General features: G+C 40.5%; 1 protein-coding gene across 6 annotated transcripts in view; it reads left to right on the forward strand.

The window, feature by feature from the left end:
• The window catches only part of LOC126335412 (leucine-rich repeat protein SHOC-2-like), a 162060-nt gene that overhangs the window by 106967 nt on the left and 37441 nt on the right, over positions 1 to 17652 (forward strand). For all 6 annotated transcript variants that reach the window (XR_007564868.1, XM_049998688.1, XM_049998689.1 and 3 more), the window contains one exon: positions 9264 to 9395. Coding sequence is in view for 5 of the 6 variants with exons in the window: in XM_049998688.1 (XP_049854645.1) it covers positions 9264 to 9395 (132 nt within the window). In the remaining variant the exon portion in view is untranslated. The remainder of the gene's footprint in view (positions 1 to 9263; positions 9396 to 17652) is intronic.

Below are 17652 nucleotides of genomic sequence, written 5' to 3' on the forward strand. Positions count from 1 at the left end.
CAAGTGCTCTACCATCTGAGCTACCGAAGCACGACTCACGCCCGGTACTCACAGCTTTACTTCTGCCAGTATCCGTCTCCTACCTTCCAAACTTTACAGAAGCTCTCCTGCGAACCATGCAGAACTAGCACTCCTGAAAGAAAGGATATTGCGGAGACATGGCTTAGCCACAGCCTGGGGGATGTTTCCAGAATGAGATTTTCACTCTGCAGCGGAGTGTGCGCTAATATGAAACTTACTGGCAGATTAAAACTGTGTGCCTGACCGAGACTCGAACTCGGGACCTTTGCCTTTCGCGGGCAAGTGCTCTACCATCTGAGCTACCGAAGCACGACTCACGCCCGGTACTCACAGCTTTACTTCTGCCAGTATCCGTCTCCTACCTTCCAAACTTTACAGAAGCTCTCCTGCGAAACATGCAGAACTAGCACTCCTGAAAGAAAGGATATTGCGGAGACATGGCTTAGCCACAACCTGGGGGATGTTTCCAGAATGAGATTTTCACTCTGCAGCGGAGTGTGCGCTGATATGAAACTTCCTGGCAGATTAAAACTGTGTGCCCGACCAAGACTCGAACTCGGGACCTTTGCCTTTCGCGGGCAAGTGCTCTACCATCTGAGCTACCGAAGCACGACTCACGCCCGGTACTCACAGCTTTACTTCTGCCAGTATCCGTCTCCTACCTTCCAAACTTTACAGAAGCTCTCCTGCGAAACATGCAGAACTAGCACTCCTGAAAGAAAGGATATTGCGGAGACATGGCTTAGCCACAGCCTGGGGGATGTTTCCAGAATGAGATTTTCACTCTGCAGCGGAGTGTGCGCTAATATGAAACTTACTGGCAGATTAAAACTGTGTGCCTGACCGAGACTCGAACTGGGGACCTTTGCCTTTCGCGGGCAAGTGCTCTACCATCTGAGCTACCGAAGCACGACTCACGCCCGGTACTCACAGCTTTACTTCTGCCAGTATCCGTCTCCTACCTTCCAAACTTTACAGAAGCTCTCCTGCGAAACATGCAGAACTAGCACTCCTGAAAGAAAGGATATTGCGGAGACATGGCTTAGCCACAACCTGGGGGATGTTTCCAGAATGAGATTTTCACTCTGCAGCGGAGTGTGCGCTGATATGAAACTTCCTGGCAGATTAAAACTGTGTGCCCGACCAAGACTCGAACTCGGGACCTTTGCCTTTCGCGGGCAAGTGCTCTACCATCTGAGCTACCGAAGCACGACTCACGCCCGGTACTCACAGCTTTACTTCTGCCAGTATCCGTCTCCTACCTTCCAAACTTTACAGAAGCTCTCCTGCGAACCATGCAGAACTAGCACTCCTGAAAGAAAGGATATTGCGGAGACATGGCTTAGCCACAGCCTGGGGGATGTTTCCAGAATGAGATTTTCACTCTGCAGCGGAGTGTGCGCTAATATGAAACTTACTGGCAGATTAAAACTGTGTGCCTGACCGAGACTCGAACTCGGGACCTTTGCCTTTCGCGGGCAAGTGCTCTACCATCTGAGCTACCGAAGCACGACTCACGCCCGGTACTCACAGCTTTACTTCTGCCAGTAAGCTGTGAGTACCGGGCGTGAGTCGTGCTTCGGTAGCTCAGATGGTAGAGCACTTGCCCGCGAAAGGCAAAGGTCCCGAGTTCGAGTCTCGGTCGGGCACACAGTTTTAATCTGCCAGGAAGTTTCATATCAGCGCACACTCCGCTGCAGAGTGAAAATCTCATTCTGGAAACATCCCCCAGGCTGTGGCTAAGCCATGTCTCCGCAATATCCTTTCTTTCAGGAGTGCTAGTTCTGCATGTTTCGCAGGAGAGCTTCTGTAAAGTTTGGAAGGTAGGAGACGGATACTGGCAGAAGTAAAGCTGTGAGTACCGGGCGTGAGTCGTGCTTCGGTAGCTCAGATGGTAGAGCACTTGCCCGCGAAAGGCAAAGGTCCCGAGTTCGAGTCTTGGTCGGGCACACAGTTTTAATCTGCCAGGAAGTTTCATATCAGCGCACACTCCGCTGCAGAGTGAAAATCTCATTCTGGAAACATCCCCCAGGCTGTGGCTAAGCCATGTCTCCGCAATATCCTTTCTTTCAGGAGTGCTAGTTCTGCATGTTTCGCAGGAGAGCTTCTGTAAAGTTTGGAAGGTAGGAGACGGATACTGGCAGAAGTAAAGCTGTGAGTACCGGGCGTGAGTCGTGCTTCGGTAGCTCAGATGGTAGAGCACTTGCCCGCGAAAGGCAAAGGTCCCGAGTTCAAGTCTCGGTCGGGTACACAGTTTTAATCTGCCAGGAAGTTTCATTTTTAAAGAAAGTAACTGATATGAAAAGTATGTCACCAAAAAATAAACAGGAATTTTCCACTGATATTATTTGAATTTATTTATTTGTCCACTGAATTAATCTTGTAAAAGGCATGCACTTGGGTGATTCGTGTGGTACTGTTCTCACAGTCTGATTACAGAGTGACAGAAGTTCTTTGTGGAGAGTTACAGTACCATAATTAACAAATAATGTTTAATGTCAGATCTTTGTAAGAGTGGTGAATTTTAATGTGGAAGTAGGACAAAAGCTTCAGTGGGGGACAATGACAATGATTGCAGAAATGACAGAGATTATAAATTAGCAGAACTGGCAAAGAAAAATATTTTTGTCTGTAACACACTCTTCCAGAGGAAAACAAATGTAAAACAGACTTAGCAATGGCCAAATAGAACTAAAAGTGAAATTTATTATGTTTTGTAAAAATGATAAAGAAGTTGTGCAGAATATGACAGTCCTAAGAATTCTAGTGAACATAGACTAGTAAGATGTGGAGTAAAATAGATACAAAGCTCAAAAGAAATTAACTCTTCATAAAGAATATAGGAAATAGAGATTATAAGAATTTGTTTAAAAATAGGAGGTTATAACAGACCAAATAAAACAAGTTCTGTAGCTCATAAAATGAAGATGATAGAGACGTAGATGGAAGGGGAAACTATGTAGCAAAGGTGTGTTTAGCCATATAGAAAAAGATGTTGCAGGTAGAAGAAGGCAAATGAAAGTAAAATCTCAAACATAACAAGTCACCTATAAAAAAGACAAGTTTCAAACATACAATAATAGGAACATAATACAGCATAGTGAATTAAATAAAAATATTCAGTAATATCTTTGTAAGGATATCTGAGGCTATAATGAAAATTATGAGATGAATGACAAACTCTGAATGGTTATGACAGCTTGTCAGTAGTAGTTTATTTATTTCTTGCAATATATTCCATAAATCCAATATTGTGTGAGAGCATATATATGTGACTGCTGTAATTGTAAATTAATTATGTTTGCAAATGGTATACTAAAAATTATCTTTGGAGCAAATAAATAAACAAAATATGACATTTGTTTCATACTGAGAAGGACTGTGAAGCATGAATGTCATGACTGAAAAGACGCATTGTGAGGTAGTTGTTAATATCACCACTTGCGTAAAAAGATTATGACATGAGTGTCTTGGAGGTACTCCACATGTCCACTCTGATATTCTCTTTTTAAAGACTTTTTTTGATAGCAGTCAATTGTCTCAAAAGATGATTCCAAAACACATCAGTGTATCAAATTAGTCAAAGTGAGCCAGTTTTAGATATTGATGCCTCCAGTTTCGCTTATTACCCAGATGGAAATTGAGGCTGAGCTAAGCATTTTCAAGGCTTGGAGGTTATGGTTTCTCAGTTGAGCCCGTTACCTTTGTAGTCATGTGAGTTGTTGTTTAAACCAGCCATTTTCATAACAAAATTGTGAAAGATTTTTCTTTCCTGTCCTATATATCTTTGATGGTGCTGAATACTAATTTCATGTTTGCGGTCTTGTAGGAGATCGGCATTACAATGAAAACTGAAAAAAAAAACTTTAAAATTTTTGCACTTGTTTCAGTTTTTCGCTTATATCTCAAAAAACGCCTGTTTTTGAAGGTGGCTATGTACAAAATTAAAGTAGATAAAATTTCCTACAAAATGCACTAGTCAGATTTGATTTCTTGATGAGCAATATAGTCACTGAAAAGCAACAATTTTTGGGCCCTTCCTTGAAAATGTTGTAATGCCCACTACCACCTCCTACAACTAGAAAAATATACGTGTTATCAACAAAAACTCCTATGCCACATGAAAGTCCAGTAAATTTCCTACAAGAGACATCTGTAACATTTAATATTCTCAGAGGCAGGGAGTCAGTAGAAGGAAAACTATAAAAGATGTCTTCTGCACCTTACAGCCAAACAGTACCAGTCTGTCTCTCATTGGTATTACATTTTCAGTGTATTACACTTAAAAGAGTTTGTGTAGAAGGAACTGATGGGAAAACATGGTTGGCATAAAATTAACAAATGATATTTACAACATATTAGGTACCGTACACAACACAAAATAGAAAGAGAAATATCGAATCTGTATGTAGCAATGTATATATTTCACAAAATAAATGAATGTTGAGCCCAGGATTGGTTCATTACCTTGAGTAGGTTGTCCATCTGGGAAATAAAGAAGGAGTTTAGTAATAGAGTATGGATACAAAAGACACGTAATTTGTATAGGGACCTATCAATGTATGAATAAATACCTGTCTTAGTGTAATGCACAGTTCTTTCACTCATCTCCATTCAGCTGTTGGTGGCCCAGGCAATGTTTCTTAGCCATTAGAAGGTCCAGGTAAGATATAAGCTAAAGATGCCTCACAGGAATGAGAGGTTTCAGTGTGGTAATGTGAGCCATCCTGTATTTTGTCAGCTGCCATCCCCACTGCTCTGCATCCAAGTAGTTTCCAATCCACTGCTGCACCTGATGGAAAATTCTGATGGTGTGTTGTTGAGTTGCAGTACAGTAAGAGGTGTGGAAGTCATGTTTTCTGTTGCTTTGTAGGCTGTTGTCACACATTGCTTATACCTAGTAAATAAAACAGAAAGAAACTTCCACATGGGAAAAATATATTAAAAACAAAGATTCCAAGACTTACCAAGCGGGAAAGCGCCGGCAGACAGGCACATGAACAAAACACACAAACACACACACAGAATTACGAGCTTTCGCAACTGGCAGTTGCTTCGTCAGGAAAGAGGGAAGGAGAGGGAAAAATGAAAGGATGTGGGTTTTAAGGGAGAGGGTAAGGAGTCATTCCAATCCCGGGAGCGGAAAGACTTCCCTTAGGGGAAAAAAAGGACAGGTGTACACTTGCACACACACACACACACACACACACACACACACACATATCCACCCGCACATACACAGACACAAGCAGACATATTAAAAGGCAAAGAGTTAAGGGCAGAGATGTCAGTCGAGGCGGAAGTACAGAGGCAAAGAAGTTGTTGAAAGACAGGTGAGGTATGAGCGGCGGCAACTTGAAATTAGCGGAGGTTGAGGCCTGGCGGATATCGAGAAGAGAGGATATACTGAAGGGCGAGTTCCCATCTCCGGAGTTCGGATAGGTTGGTGTTGGTGGGAAGGGTATGAAGCAGATAACCAGAGCCACTTCCTCATCCCCTCAAACCCAGAACCTCTCACAGAAGAACCCCAAAAGTGCCCCACTTGTAACAGAATACTTCCCGGGACTGGATCAGACCTTGAATGTGGCTCTCCAGCAGGGATACGACTTCCTAAAATCCTGCCCCGAAATGAGATCCATCCTTCATGAAATCCTCCCCACTCCACCAAGAGTGTCTTTCCGCCGTCCACCTAACCTTCGTAACCTCTTGGTTCATCCCTATGAAATCCCCAAACCACCTCCCCTACCCTCTGGCTCCTACCCTTGCAACCGCCCCCGGTGTAAAACCTGTCCTATGCACCCTCCCACCACCACCTACTCCAGTCCTGTAACCCGGAAGGTGTACACGATCAAAGGGAGAGCCACATGTGAAAGCACCCACGTGATTTACCAACTGACCTGCCTGCACTGTGATGCTTTCTATGTGGGAATGACCAGCAACAAACTGTCCATTCGCATGAATGGACACAGGCAGACAGTGTTTGTTGGTAATGAGGATCACCCTGTGGCTAAACATGCCTTGATGCACGGCCAGCACATCTTGGCACAGTGTTACACCGTCCGAGTTATCTGGATACTTCCCACCAACACCAACCTATCCGAACTCCGGAGATGGGAACTCGCCCTTCAGTATATCCTCTCTTCTCGATATCCGCCAGGCCTCAACCTCCGCTAATTTCAAGTTGCCGCCGCTCATACCTCACCTGTCTTTCAACAACTTCTTTGCCTCTGTACTTCCGCCTCGACTGACATCTCTGCCCTTAACTCTTTGCCTTTTAATATGTCTGCTTGTGTCTGTGTATGTGCGGGTGGATATGTGTGTGTGTGTGTGTGTGTGTGTGCAAGTGTACACCTGTCCTTTTTTTCCCCTAAGGGAAGTCTTTCCGCTCCCGGGATTGGAATGACTCCTTACCCTCTCCCTTAAAACCCACATCCTTTCATTTTTCCCTCTCCTTCCCTCTTTCCTGACGAAGCAACTGCCAGTTGCGAAAGCTCGTAATTCTGTGTGTGTGTTTGTGTGTTTTGTTCATGTGCCTGTCTGCCGGCGCTTTCCCGCTTGGTAAGTCTTGGAATCTTTGTTTTTAATATATTGCTTATACCTAGTTTGATGGGCGTTGTCATAATAGATCAATGAAAAAAAATCAGTTTTTGAAAGTATAACGTAATTTGATGGATAAAAAAATAAATGTACCAAGTTGCGGCAGGAGAACACACATGTGAAGGGTATTGAAATTTGAAAACTTTCATAGCCAATGGTTCATTCTTCTGGCACAAGGGTCAAAGGGGAAGGGAGATGAGTGAACGATAGAACTTGTGAGGTTTAGGAAAAGGGGTAGCCACCTACACCCACACAGTTTCTCAGAACTCTGCAGGTGGGAACTGACATTACATGTCCTTTGTTCTCACCACCCACCCGACCATAGTCTGAATTAATTTCTTCAATCTTGGCACTTCTTCAGAGTCACTATTCCTTTCTTCACTCTCATTCATTTTCTGACCTGTTTATTTTTCACCACTTCCTTCCCACCTCTGTCACATACAATGCACTTAGCTTTTCATTCTTATTATCTTGTGTACAATGTTTTCGCAGTAATCTCTGTCTTGCATATTATCCTATCTTTAACCTTTAAACTCTCAGGTTTTCAAATATCATCTTATGCAGTCCAGATCAATTAGTCTTTTTTTATCATTCCATCCTGTAAGTCTCCTCTCACCTGGATTTTTTTCGTGGCTTTTCCTAAACCGCACCAGCCCTTTTCCTTCAACCCCGTTCTTTCCTCTTCAACCCTCTCCGAAAGCTTTCAAATTTCAGTGCCTTTCGTGTGTGTGTTCTCCTGCCACTCACTTGGTGAGCAGATTTTTTTATCTATCCAGTTAACATTACATTTTCTCTATCATTAACATTTATCATTCAATTAAACAATGGAAAATCCAGGATGGAATTTAAAAATGCTATGGAAAGGAAAGTTGCAACTCACCGTATAGCAAAGATGCTGCTACAAATAGGTACAAGAAAAAGACTGTCACAAATAAAGCTTTCGGCCAGTAAGACCTTTGTCAAAAATAGATCAGACACACACACACACACAAATGATACTTACACACATGACTGCAGTGTCAGGCGAGAGAAACCACACTGCAAGCAGCAGCACTAGAGTGCATAATGGGAGTAGTGACTGGGTGGGGGTAAGGAGGAGGTTGGGGCAGGGATGGGGAGGGAATAGTAGGGTAGGAGTGGCAGATAGTGAAGTGTTGCAGGTTAAACACATGGCAGGGGAGAGGTTGGGAGGGGTAGCGTAAAAGGAGAGAAGTAAAAAAACTGGGTGCGATGGTGGAATAAGGGCTGTGTAGTGGTGGAATGGGAACAGGGAAGGGGCTAGATGAGTGAGGACAGTGACTAAAGAAGGTTGAGGCCAGGAGGGTTACGGGAACATAAGATGAATTGCAGAGAGAATACCCACCTGTGCAATTCAGAAAAGCTGGTGTTGGTGGGAAGGACCCATATGGCACATGCTGTGAAGCAGTCACTGAAATGAAGGATGTCATGTTTGGTAGCATGCTTAGCAACAGGGACCTTTTTCTAATTGTTGGGGGTGGTCGTGGGTGTTCTCGACATTTTCAGGGAAGGGTAAAAAAATGCTGCTTTTCAGTGCACTCAAATGCTGTTACCACTTATCATAAATCAGACCTGACTAGTACTCAATCTGAAACTGATGCTTATAAATAGTCTCATACAACACGGTTGCCAACATGTTTCACAAGTGTAGATCGACACGCAAATCACCGAAGTGGTGTCAAATCAAAAGACTTGTGCCCAGCGAATGGTCTACCCGACAGAAGGCCCTAGTCACACAACAAGTGTAGAGAATGGTTAGTGAGAAACTAGTTACTGGTAGTAAGAAATTGTCAGTCTGGTGTACTGAAGTGTGCAAGATGAGACAGGTGGATTGTGAGTCATTAGTTCTCCTTTCTCAATACTAGGAATCCTTAAGTCCGTAGACATTAATTAGCCACAGAGTATGCACTAGTCTTATGCTTTTTTTTAAGGTTTTAAGCTGTTTCAGTTTGTCTTATGATTAATCTTACATACCATAGTCACCTTTAAATAAATCAAAACAGCTAGAACAAGAGAACTGCAGGGCATGAGTCATGGTTGGATAGCTCAGTTGATTGGGCACTTGCTTGCGAAAGGCGAAGGTCCCAGGTCTGAGTCCCAGTCTGGCACACCAGTTTTAATCTGCCAGGAAGATTCAGATCAGCAAACACTCTGCTGCAGAGTGAAAATTCATTCTGGAGACAATCCTCTGGTCTGTGGCTAAGATATGATTCCACAACATCCATTCTTCCAGGAGTGTTAGTCCCACTAATTATGCAGCAGAACTTCTGTGAAGGCCGGAAGGTAGGGGATGAGGCGATGATGGAAGTAAAGTTGTGTGGGTGGGTTGTGAGTCGTGTTTGGATAACTCAGTTGGTAGAGCACTTGTCCAAGAAAGGTAAGGTTCCAGGTTAGAGCCCTGGTCTGCCATACAATTTTAATCTGTCGGGAAGTTTTAAATCAACACAGGCTCTACTGCAGAGTGAAAACGCATTCTGGTAGCTAGAACAATACTTTTCTTCCTTCTTCTTTATTTATTTCTTTAAAAAATGATGTGAATGACATGTTTCTTCTCATTTATTATTGTCCCTTATGTACAAATCTAATTTCTCTTATACATGGTGCTTCAGTGATACTTTATTTTTCAGTTGCTGCAGTACTGCTACTTGAGAGATAATTTTATTGAAGAAATTACTGTAGAATTCCTGAAAAATGTGAAACATATCAAAAAGCTCGATATGACAGGAAATCCTCTTTCTTCACTTCCTTCAGAAATAGAGGTAAACTACTCAAATGATTATGTTTATATGTTTGTGAAACTCTTTGTAACACTGGCACAAACTGTCATATTTTCAGCTAACATTATCAGTGAAAACACAGCCTGTGCTGCAGAAAATGTTTCAAATACTGGAAACTCCCTTTACTGTAGTGATGTTTGCCTGTTTCCATAGCATTTTGCCATGTGAATTACGTCGTGGGATAATGTTTCGTCTAGCTCTGTCACATCTTTGCATTCATGTGCTGAAAGATTTGTAAATGTTTGTGAAAGACTTTAAATGTTAAATGTTCATTAACATGATACAAGATCAAATGACACTGCCCATGTTCACTCAGTAAGAAATGAAACTCGAATCTATGATGGTATACCACATAAAATATTTTATCCTTATCACTAATACTCTCACACCTATGATTTATTTATTGTAGCCATTAATATGAACTAAAGTGACTGTATTTGATAAAAATAAATCAATGTCTTAAGGCTTCCAGCCCAGTACGTCTATTTTTTAGATCCATGGTTATTCCACAAAACTTTGACAATAACAACCACTAAATAAGGCATCAGTTAGTAGATTCATTTAGTGTTATGAACCATATTGATCTAAAGCTTCACAAATTCTGATCTCATTCTCGTGTAGGAGCCTGTGACGACAAGGATAAAATTTCTGTCTGACACAGAGATCGTTCTCTTGAAATAATATTGAGCACACAGAATGTTGTGCCATGCCTTATTGCAGTTAATTTATTGTTCATTTTCATAAGGAAAGTGGGTCATTTGTCACATACTCAAGGACCTAATAAACTGAATATCATGACACTTCAGCAGTCAGTAATATTATTACAATTTTTGGAAATAATGTTATTTGATTCCACATTACAACAAGTGATAATTCTGATGAAGTCCCCATATTTTATTTCCATATTTAATGACACAATAAACAGCTGTTTTGCGCAGGCACTCTTGAAAACATAAAAGTCATACATAAATAGAGAAACCTGGGTGGACTGCAAACAGAAAGTTGAACACTGGTGTTTTTTTTTTCAAAACACCCATAATAGCAAGGAGATAATATTTCAAACTTGGTCTTCAAGAAGCCTCATCAGCAGCCCAATACCAAAACTTTCCACAGACTCAAAGCCATAGTCTTTTAGTTTTCCTTCCTATGGGAGCTATAATCAAATCATCTTCAGCATGTAAAGAATAATCGTTTACGTAGACCTAAAAAGAAATTAACATATTATTGAAATCCAATTTTTAACCTGTTATGCATTTAGTGAAAAAATTAATTAAAATGATGTCACCTGGGCATTATTTTTGCTCTTGCACAGACATGATATTTTGGATCTTCATCTGGAATCTTCTCAGGAATCTTCTGGTGTACTAAGCTTTTGAACACTCCTGAAAAGTGTTCTCCCACACTTCTTCTGAAGTAGTGGAATTATTGGGTAGATTTCTCAGGTTCTCATTAGTAGGCCATTGTTATTGTTTGGAAATGGCATTTGTAGAACAAGGAGGGAGAATGTTACTGTGTTTCTAAAGTGTCACCCTGTGAATTATTTACATTCCATACATGTCATTGCGGGCTAGTAACCAAAGCACACCACTTAAATAATCTGTATGTATATCTGCTCTTTCTTAATAACTGTTGATTTTCAATATTTGTGCCTGTGGTCCAACTTGTGTATTAGAAGATAGGTGACATATGTAACTATCAAACAATGCTATTGGCACTTAGATGTCAGTGAAAATGTCCAGTATATTAAAAAAAATAAGATTTTACATTTAACTGATAAGTGTTTATGTCATAGAGGCTCAGTGAGTAGTTGTGTAAAAATAGTCTCACCCATATGACTTTTATAATTTTACAATAACACTTTAAACAATGTGTCATTATTACAGAAGCATTATTTGTAAAATTATAGATAAAATTTAATCATTTGTTGAAATTAATGCTCATGATAAATTACAGGATTACATTACAAATTTCTCCTGCAAATAATTTTATACATTGTAATAACGAATCATGTGAAATTGCACATAGTTATGACTGACAATGATAATTTTAATTAATTCTTGAAGTGCTGTTAATTTATGGCATGCAGTGAACTGCTAACATTAAATTTGCAATATTCATAGAAGAGATATATTTTGCAGGATAAGTGACTTCTGCTGTGGGAAAGTTTCAAGATCTGACCGTTAATGCTCACATATTGACATAACAAAAATATTATTATTATCAAATAATGAATAATTAAGCCAATTGTGAGCTAGAAAGCTACTTAAATATGAAATATGTAGGAAACTAGAATTTTAATACTAACAGATATATTAATAAACAAAATTAACTTTTATACATAATGAGTAAGTGCTGTACGCAGCATAGGTATTTTCATCTATGTGGTTGACGTGATGGGGTGACATTTAGTATTGAGATCTGTGATTAACGTGGTACCATAGTGTTCAAAATGTGTTGCCCCATTCTGCCATGTTACAGTGTGATCACTCAGACTTTCTCGGTGTGATTGGTTAATGGTGTGCTTCCTTGATCACTGGCAACCACATAATCAGCAGCTCATAAGCATTATATCTACTAAATTTACGCAAATTGTTTCAGATACTACATTATTGTCAGATCAAAATATTTAGGAAATAGAGATCATCTCCACTCTCCACATTCAAAGTAAAGTTAATCTAAGAAATAGTGATATTTACGTAATGCTACTTTACTTTGCAGTCATATATCTAATCTTTCATCTTTATTACAATGATGCTTTCTCCCTATGCAGGTTGGCATCAACAAAATACACTGGTCTGCAGAACTTATAGACAAAAGTAATGATGTATCACTCCCAATTAACATAACTTAATGAATCTTGGACCATACACATAAAGTACAGAAGGTAACTGAAAGAAATATGCAATGAGATGAACACAAATGACACTTTATGACAATAAATACACCAAAGTCACTGTCATTCATGGTGGTTCCCTGGATATTACAAAATGCTGGACACAGTTCTTAATAAGGTGTGTGATCACAATGGGTGGCAATGCATACTCTGCAACGTGCTCTCATGCTAGCCACAAGGTAGGTAAGGAATTCTTGTGATAGGGCAGTCTTGTCCTCCACCATTGCATATGACAGTTGTTAGAGGATTGTCGGTGCATGTGGATGTGCTGCACGCTACATCCCCCCAACACATCCAGCATGTGGTTGATGGGATTTAAGTCAGGAAAATGGGCAGACCAGTCCTTTTGCCAAACATCCTTTCATTCCTACCCATGCTGTTTGATGCTGTTGTGCTGTGTCATCTCCAAAATGAAGTCTGGGCTGAATGCACCCCTGAAAAGCTGCACAGGGGGAAAGTGTAGATTCATAACACCATTGACCAGTGGGTGTACCGTGTTCAAAGATTTGGGGGTCAATACACCCATGCAACATTATGTCTTCCAACACCATAACGTTGGACTATCAAAACAATCACGTTCAACAATGCTGGATTTAACCTCATATGGTGACGGGTGGAAACAATTAAAGCACTCAGGAACTTTGTCAAACATGATCGTTTTAGTGGTCCAGGTATCACAGTGCGGTGAGGGATAATGTTGCTGGGGCACACTGACCTCCAAATCTTTGAACATGGTACATTCACTGGTCAACATTATTGTGACACTGTGAAACAGGCAGTTAGGAACCCCACTCATGATAAAAATGTATTAGACCTATTGGCAACAAATATACCTGACCTCTTTGAGGATGTCCACATTGAAATTGGTATCAGCTACTATGACACAGTTGTGGCAACAATGAATACCAAAGTACAAAGGACAACTAAACCAAGCAGAAAGATATGTATGTTCAGTAAACTAGATAAAAGACCTCTGAATGTCCAACTTTTCATAGATAGTTGTGGGATTCAGCTGTTCAGTACAGAATGTCAAATCAAACACCTTTCAGCTGTCTAATTTCCAAACTGTTATTTTTTTGGCTGCCAGTTTCAGCAATTTACTACGCTGTCTTCAGGCCCCTGTGTTCAGACAACAATGGTAACAGTATGACATAGCAGATAACAAAAAAGAAGGTGGTCCAAATCCTACATACAGTCGCAATATGTAATAAAATAACAGTACCAAACTGTACAGGAAGTTACATCGAAGTCACAGATAAATTAAGGAATAAAATAAGTGAACAGTTGCACACTGTATTGATTTAAACTAGGGAGCAAAGCATATATGTGCCATAATGTAAAAAAGTACCAACCAAATGGAGGATAATATTTCATGTTATGTGTAGGTAATCATGGTATAATGCTAATACAATGCCTGTGATACAACTGAAGTAAAACCATATAGTCATATACTGATGAGTACAGACTGAAGGTAAAACATTTGATTACATGTTGTCACACACTAGCAAAACATATACCACTTACTGGAGGTCAACCACATAACTATCTGTATCATCATGTTCCATACACTAATAATAACTAATAAACAAAAATATAAAGGTATATCAGTTCATTTTATCGATCACGGACTCATACGATACAAATTATTTAATAAATACTAACAGAGATAGAGGGGCTGGACAGTACTCAGCTCAGTACAGCCGATAGATACACAAAGAACGGAACTGAAAATATACGTTCCTAGATTTTGGAACAAATGTCCCTGCATCAGGGAGGAGAGAGGGGAAAGAAAGGGAAGAAGGGAAAGTGGATTCAATTAGGGAGGGTAGCAAGGATGGTGGCATGGTTGTCTGAGGGAAGACAAAGATATTCTACTGTAAGTACTGTGCCAGCTTCAAACCAGCTTGGTTTGTCGGTGTGTATCTAACTACCCTCCCTGTTTTCCTTTCCCTGTTGCTTCATAACCTGGGTTGTGAGTAACTGAATCCACTTTCCCTTCTTCCCTTTCTTTCCCCTCTCTCCTCCCTGATGAAGGAACATTTGTTCCGAAAGCTAGGAACGTAAATTTTCACTTCTGTTTTTTGTGTATCTAACTACCCTCCCTGTATTGGCTGGGCTGAGCTGAGGTAAGTACTAGGCCAGCCCCTCTATCTCATTGTTAGTATTTGTTTCACATCTTTATATGAGATTTCCCATTAATCATTTAGATAACTTATTTAATAAAACATTTCTAATGACCCAAATTATAAATCTAATGTAATATACCATAACAATTGCCCACTAAGCAGTAAGAACTGAAATATGTGGAAAAGGCATAAGAAACGTTATCATGAAAATGATAAGTCTGCTGATAAGCAGGTGTGTGGTTATGTGAGATACGAAATTATAAACTACTTAGTAAATCTCAAGAAAAGTATTGCTATACATATGCAGTATATTAGAAAAGACACAACAACCAAAGGCACATACCTCTATAAAAAACTAATAGTGTCTTATCTCAGTGAGGAATGTGAAACTTTCAGCACAAGGTAGGACCATGTAGAGGACCTATGGCTGAAGTTTACAGAACAGTTATAATGGGAGGGAACCTCCATGGTGTACAGTCACTAGAAAGAAACAGAGATTACTGTAAAACAGGTGTGAAACAAAACGTAGAGCTGTAAGTAGAGAGACGCTGAATGAAATGTGTTTGGCTGTCAAGAGAGCAATGTGTGATGTCTTCAGTGACTACTGTAGCAGAATGTTGTCAAATGATCTTTCGCAGAACCCAAAGAAATTCTAGTTAAATGTCATGGCTATAGTGGCAAATGAGACAGGCTGAAATTGAAGGTAGCAAAGCAAAAGCTGAAATGCTTAGCTCTGCGTTCAAACGTTCATTTCCAAAGAAAAACACAGTTCAATTCTTGTACCATGAAAAGACGAATGAAATAAGTATTAGGTTGAGAAACAGTTGAAATCATTAAAACTGAACAAAGCTCCAGGGTCTGGTGGAATCCATGCCAGATTCTATACTGAATTTGCAGCTGGGTTAGCCCCATTTCTAGTGTTAACTTATTGTAGATCCCTTGAACAGAAAACCATGCACAGTTCTTGGAAAAAAGCACAGGTCACATCCACCTACCAGGAGAGTAGTAGAAGTGATCCACAAAACTATCATTCAACATCCTTGACATCATTTTGTTGTAGAATCATATAACATAATCTGAGCTCAAACGTAATGAAGTATCTTTAACAGAATGACCTCCTCAGTCCCAACCAGCATGGATTCTGCAAACATCAATCATGTGAAACCTGGCTTGCATCTTTCTCACATGACACACTGAAATATTCGGATCCAGGCAATCAGGTACATGCAGTATTTCTTGATTTCCAGAAAGCATTTGACATAGAACCACTTCTACTATTATTGTCAAAAGTTTGATCATATGGAGTATCAAATGAAATTTGTGACTGGATTGAGGACTTTCTGGTACAGAGGACACAGCATGTTATCTTGGATGGAGAGCCATCGCCAGATGGAGAAGTAACTCCTGGTATACCCCAGGGAAGTGTGTTGGGATCCTTGCTGTTCATATTGTATATGATTGACCTTGCAGACAACATTGATAGTAAAATCACGCTTTTTGCAGATGATTCTGTTATCTACAAAAGGAATGGCCTGCCAAACAGTCTGGTTTAAAACCCATTGAGCACATGTGAGATGCACTGGGAAGATGTGTTGCAGCATGTCAACATGGACTGTCAATTTAGTTACAAATGAAGATCAGTTGGTGGCCATCTCCTTCTACTCCATTGACGAATTTTTTAATAGTAACAAATGATGTATTGTATATATTCATACTATTAGTATTGTTATTTCAGATTATGTTCCACATCCACGAGGATCTCCTCAGCCCGGATCTATGGAACGAAAAACTAATCTAATCTAATCAATCATCTAGCAGTTGTCGACCAGACTAGTTGAGGGATGCAATGTCTTACCACAAGAACTTCTTATCAACCTTGTGGCTAACATGAGAGCATGATGCAGATCACGCATTGTCATTTGTGGTGATCACATGTCCTATTCACAACCATGTCCCACCTTTTGTAATGTCCAGGGGACAATCATGAATCATGATGACTTCAGCATAATTACTGTTGAAGCATTTTCCCCTCCTGTCATTTAGATGAGAGCCAGATAAGTCATTACTCAATGGAATGGCAAGCTTTTAACAATTTACAGTTTACAAATGGGGGGGGGGGGGGGTTATTTAAGAACATTCAAACTGTCATGATATGGAGGGAACTTTCATTGAGGATGGATGATTTTACTGAAAAGTGTGCAATGTGCATCACATGAAAAATCCCTGCTTTAAAACAAGAGCAATTTACCTTATTGAACTCCCCCCTCCCTTTTCTGAATCATGGACCTTGCCGTTGATGAGGAGGCTTGTGTGCCTCAGCGATACAGATAGCTGTACCATAGATGCAACCACAATGGAGGGATATCTGTTGAGAGGCCAGACAAATGTGTGGTTCCTGAAGAGTGGCAGCAGCCTTTTCAGTAGTTGCAGGGCCAACAGTCTGGATGATTGACTGATCTGGCCTTGTAACACTAATCAAAACGGCATTGCCCTACTGGTACTGCAGTTTTGGAAGACGACCTTGCTGTTGGTGGGGAGGCTTACGTGCCTCAACGATACAGATAGCCGTACCGTATGTGCAACCACAACGGAGGGGTGTCTGTTGAGAGGCCGGACAAACGTGTAGTTCCTGAAGAGGGGCAGCAGCCTTTTCAGTAGTTGCAGGGGCAACAGTCTGGATGATTGACTGATCTGGCCTGGTAACACTAACCAAAATGGCCTTGCTGTTCTGGTACTGCGAACGGCTGAAAGCAAGGGGAAGCTACAGCCGTAATTTTTCCCGAGGGCATGCAGCTTTACTGTATGGTTCAATGATGATGGTGTCCTCTTGGGTAAAATATTCCAGAGGTAAAATAGTCCCCCATTTGGATCTCCGGGTGGGTACTACTCAGGAGGATGTCGTTATCAGGAGAAAGAAAACTGGCATTATTCCGATTGGAGCATGGAATGTCAGATCCTTAATCGGGCAGGTAGGTTAGAAAATTTAAAAAGGGAAATGGATAGGTTAAAGTTAGATATAGTGGGAATTAGTGAACTTTTGGTGGCAGGTGAATACAGGGTTATAAATACAAAATCAAATAGGGGTAATGCAGGACTACGGTTAATAATGAATAAAAAATAGAAACTGTAAGCAACTACAAACAGCATAGTGAACGAATTATTGTAGTGAAGATAGATACGATGCCCATGCCTAGCACAGTAGTACAAGTTTATATGCCAA

The sequence above is a fragment of the Schistocerca gregaria genome, chromosome 2 (genome assembly GCF_023897955.1).
Source record: "Schistocerca gregaria isolate iqSchGreg1 chromosome 2, iqSchGreg1.2, whole genome shotgun sequence".
Taxonomy (NCBI): Eukaryota; Metazoa; Arthropoda; class Insecta; order Orthoptera; family Acrididae; genus Schistocerca; species Schistocerca gregaria.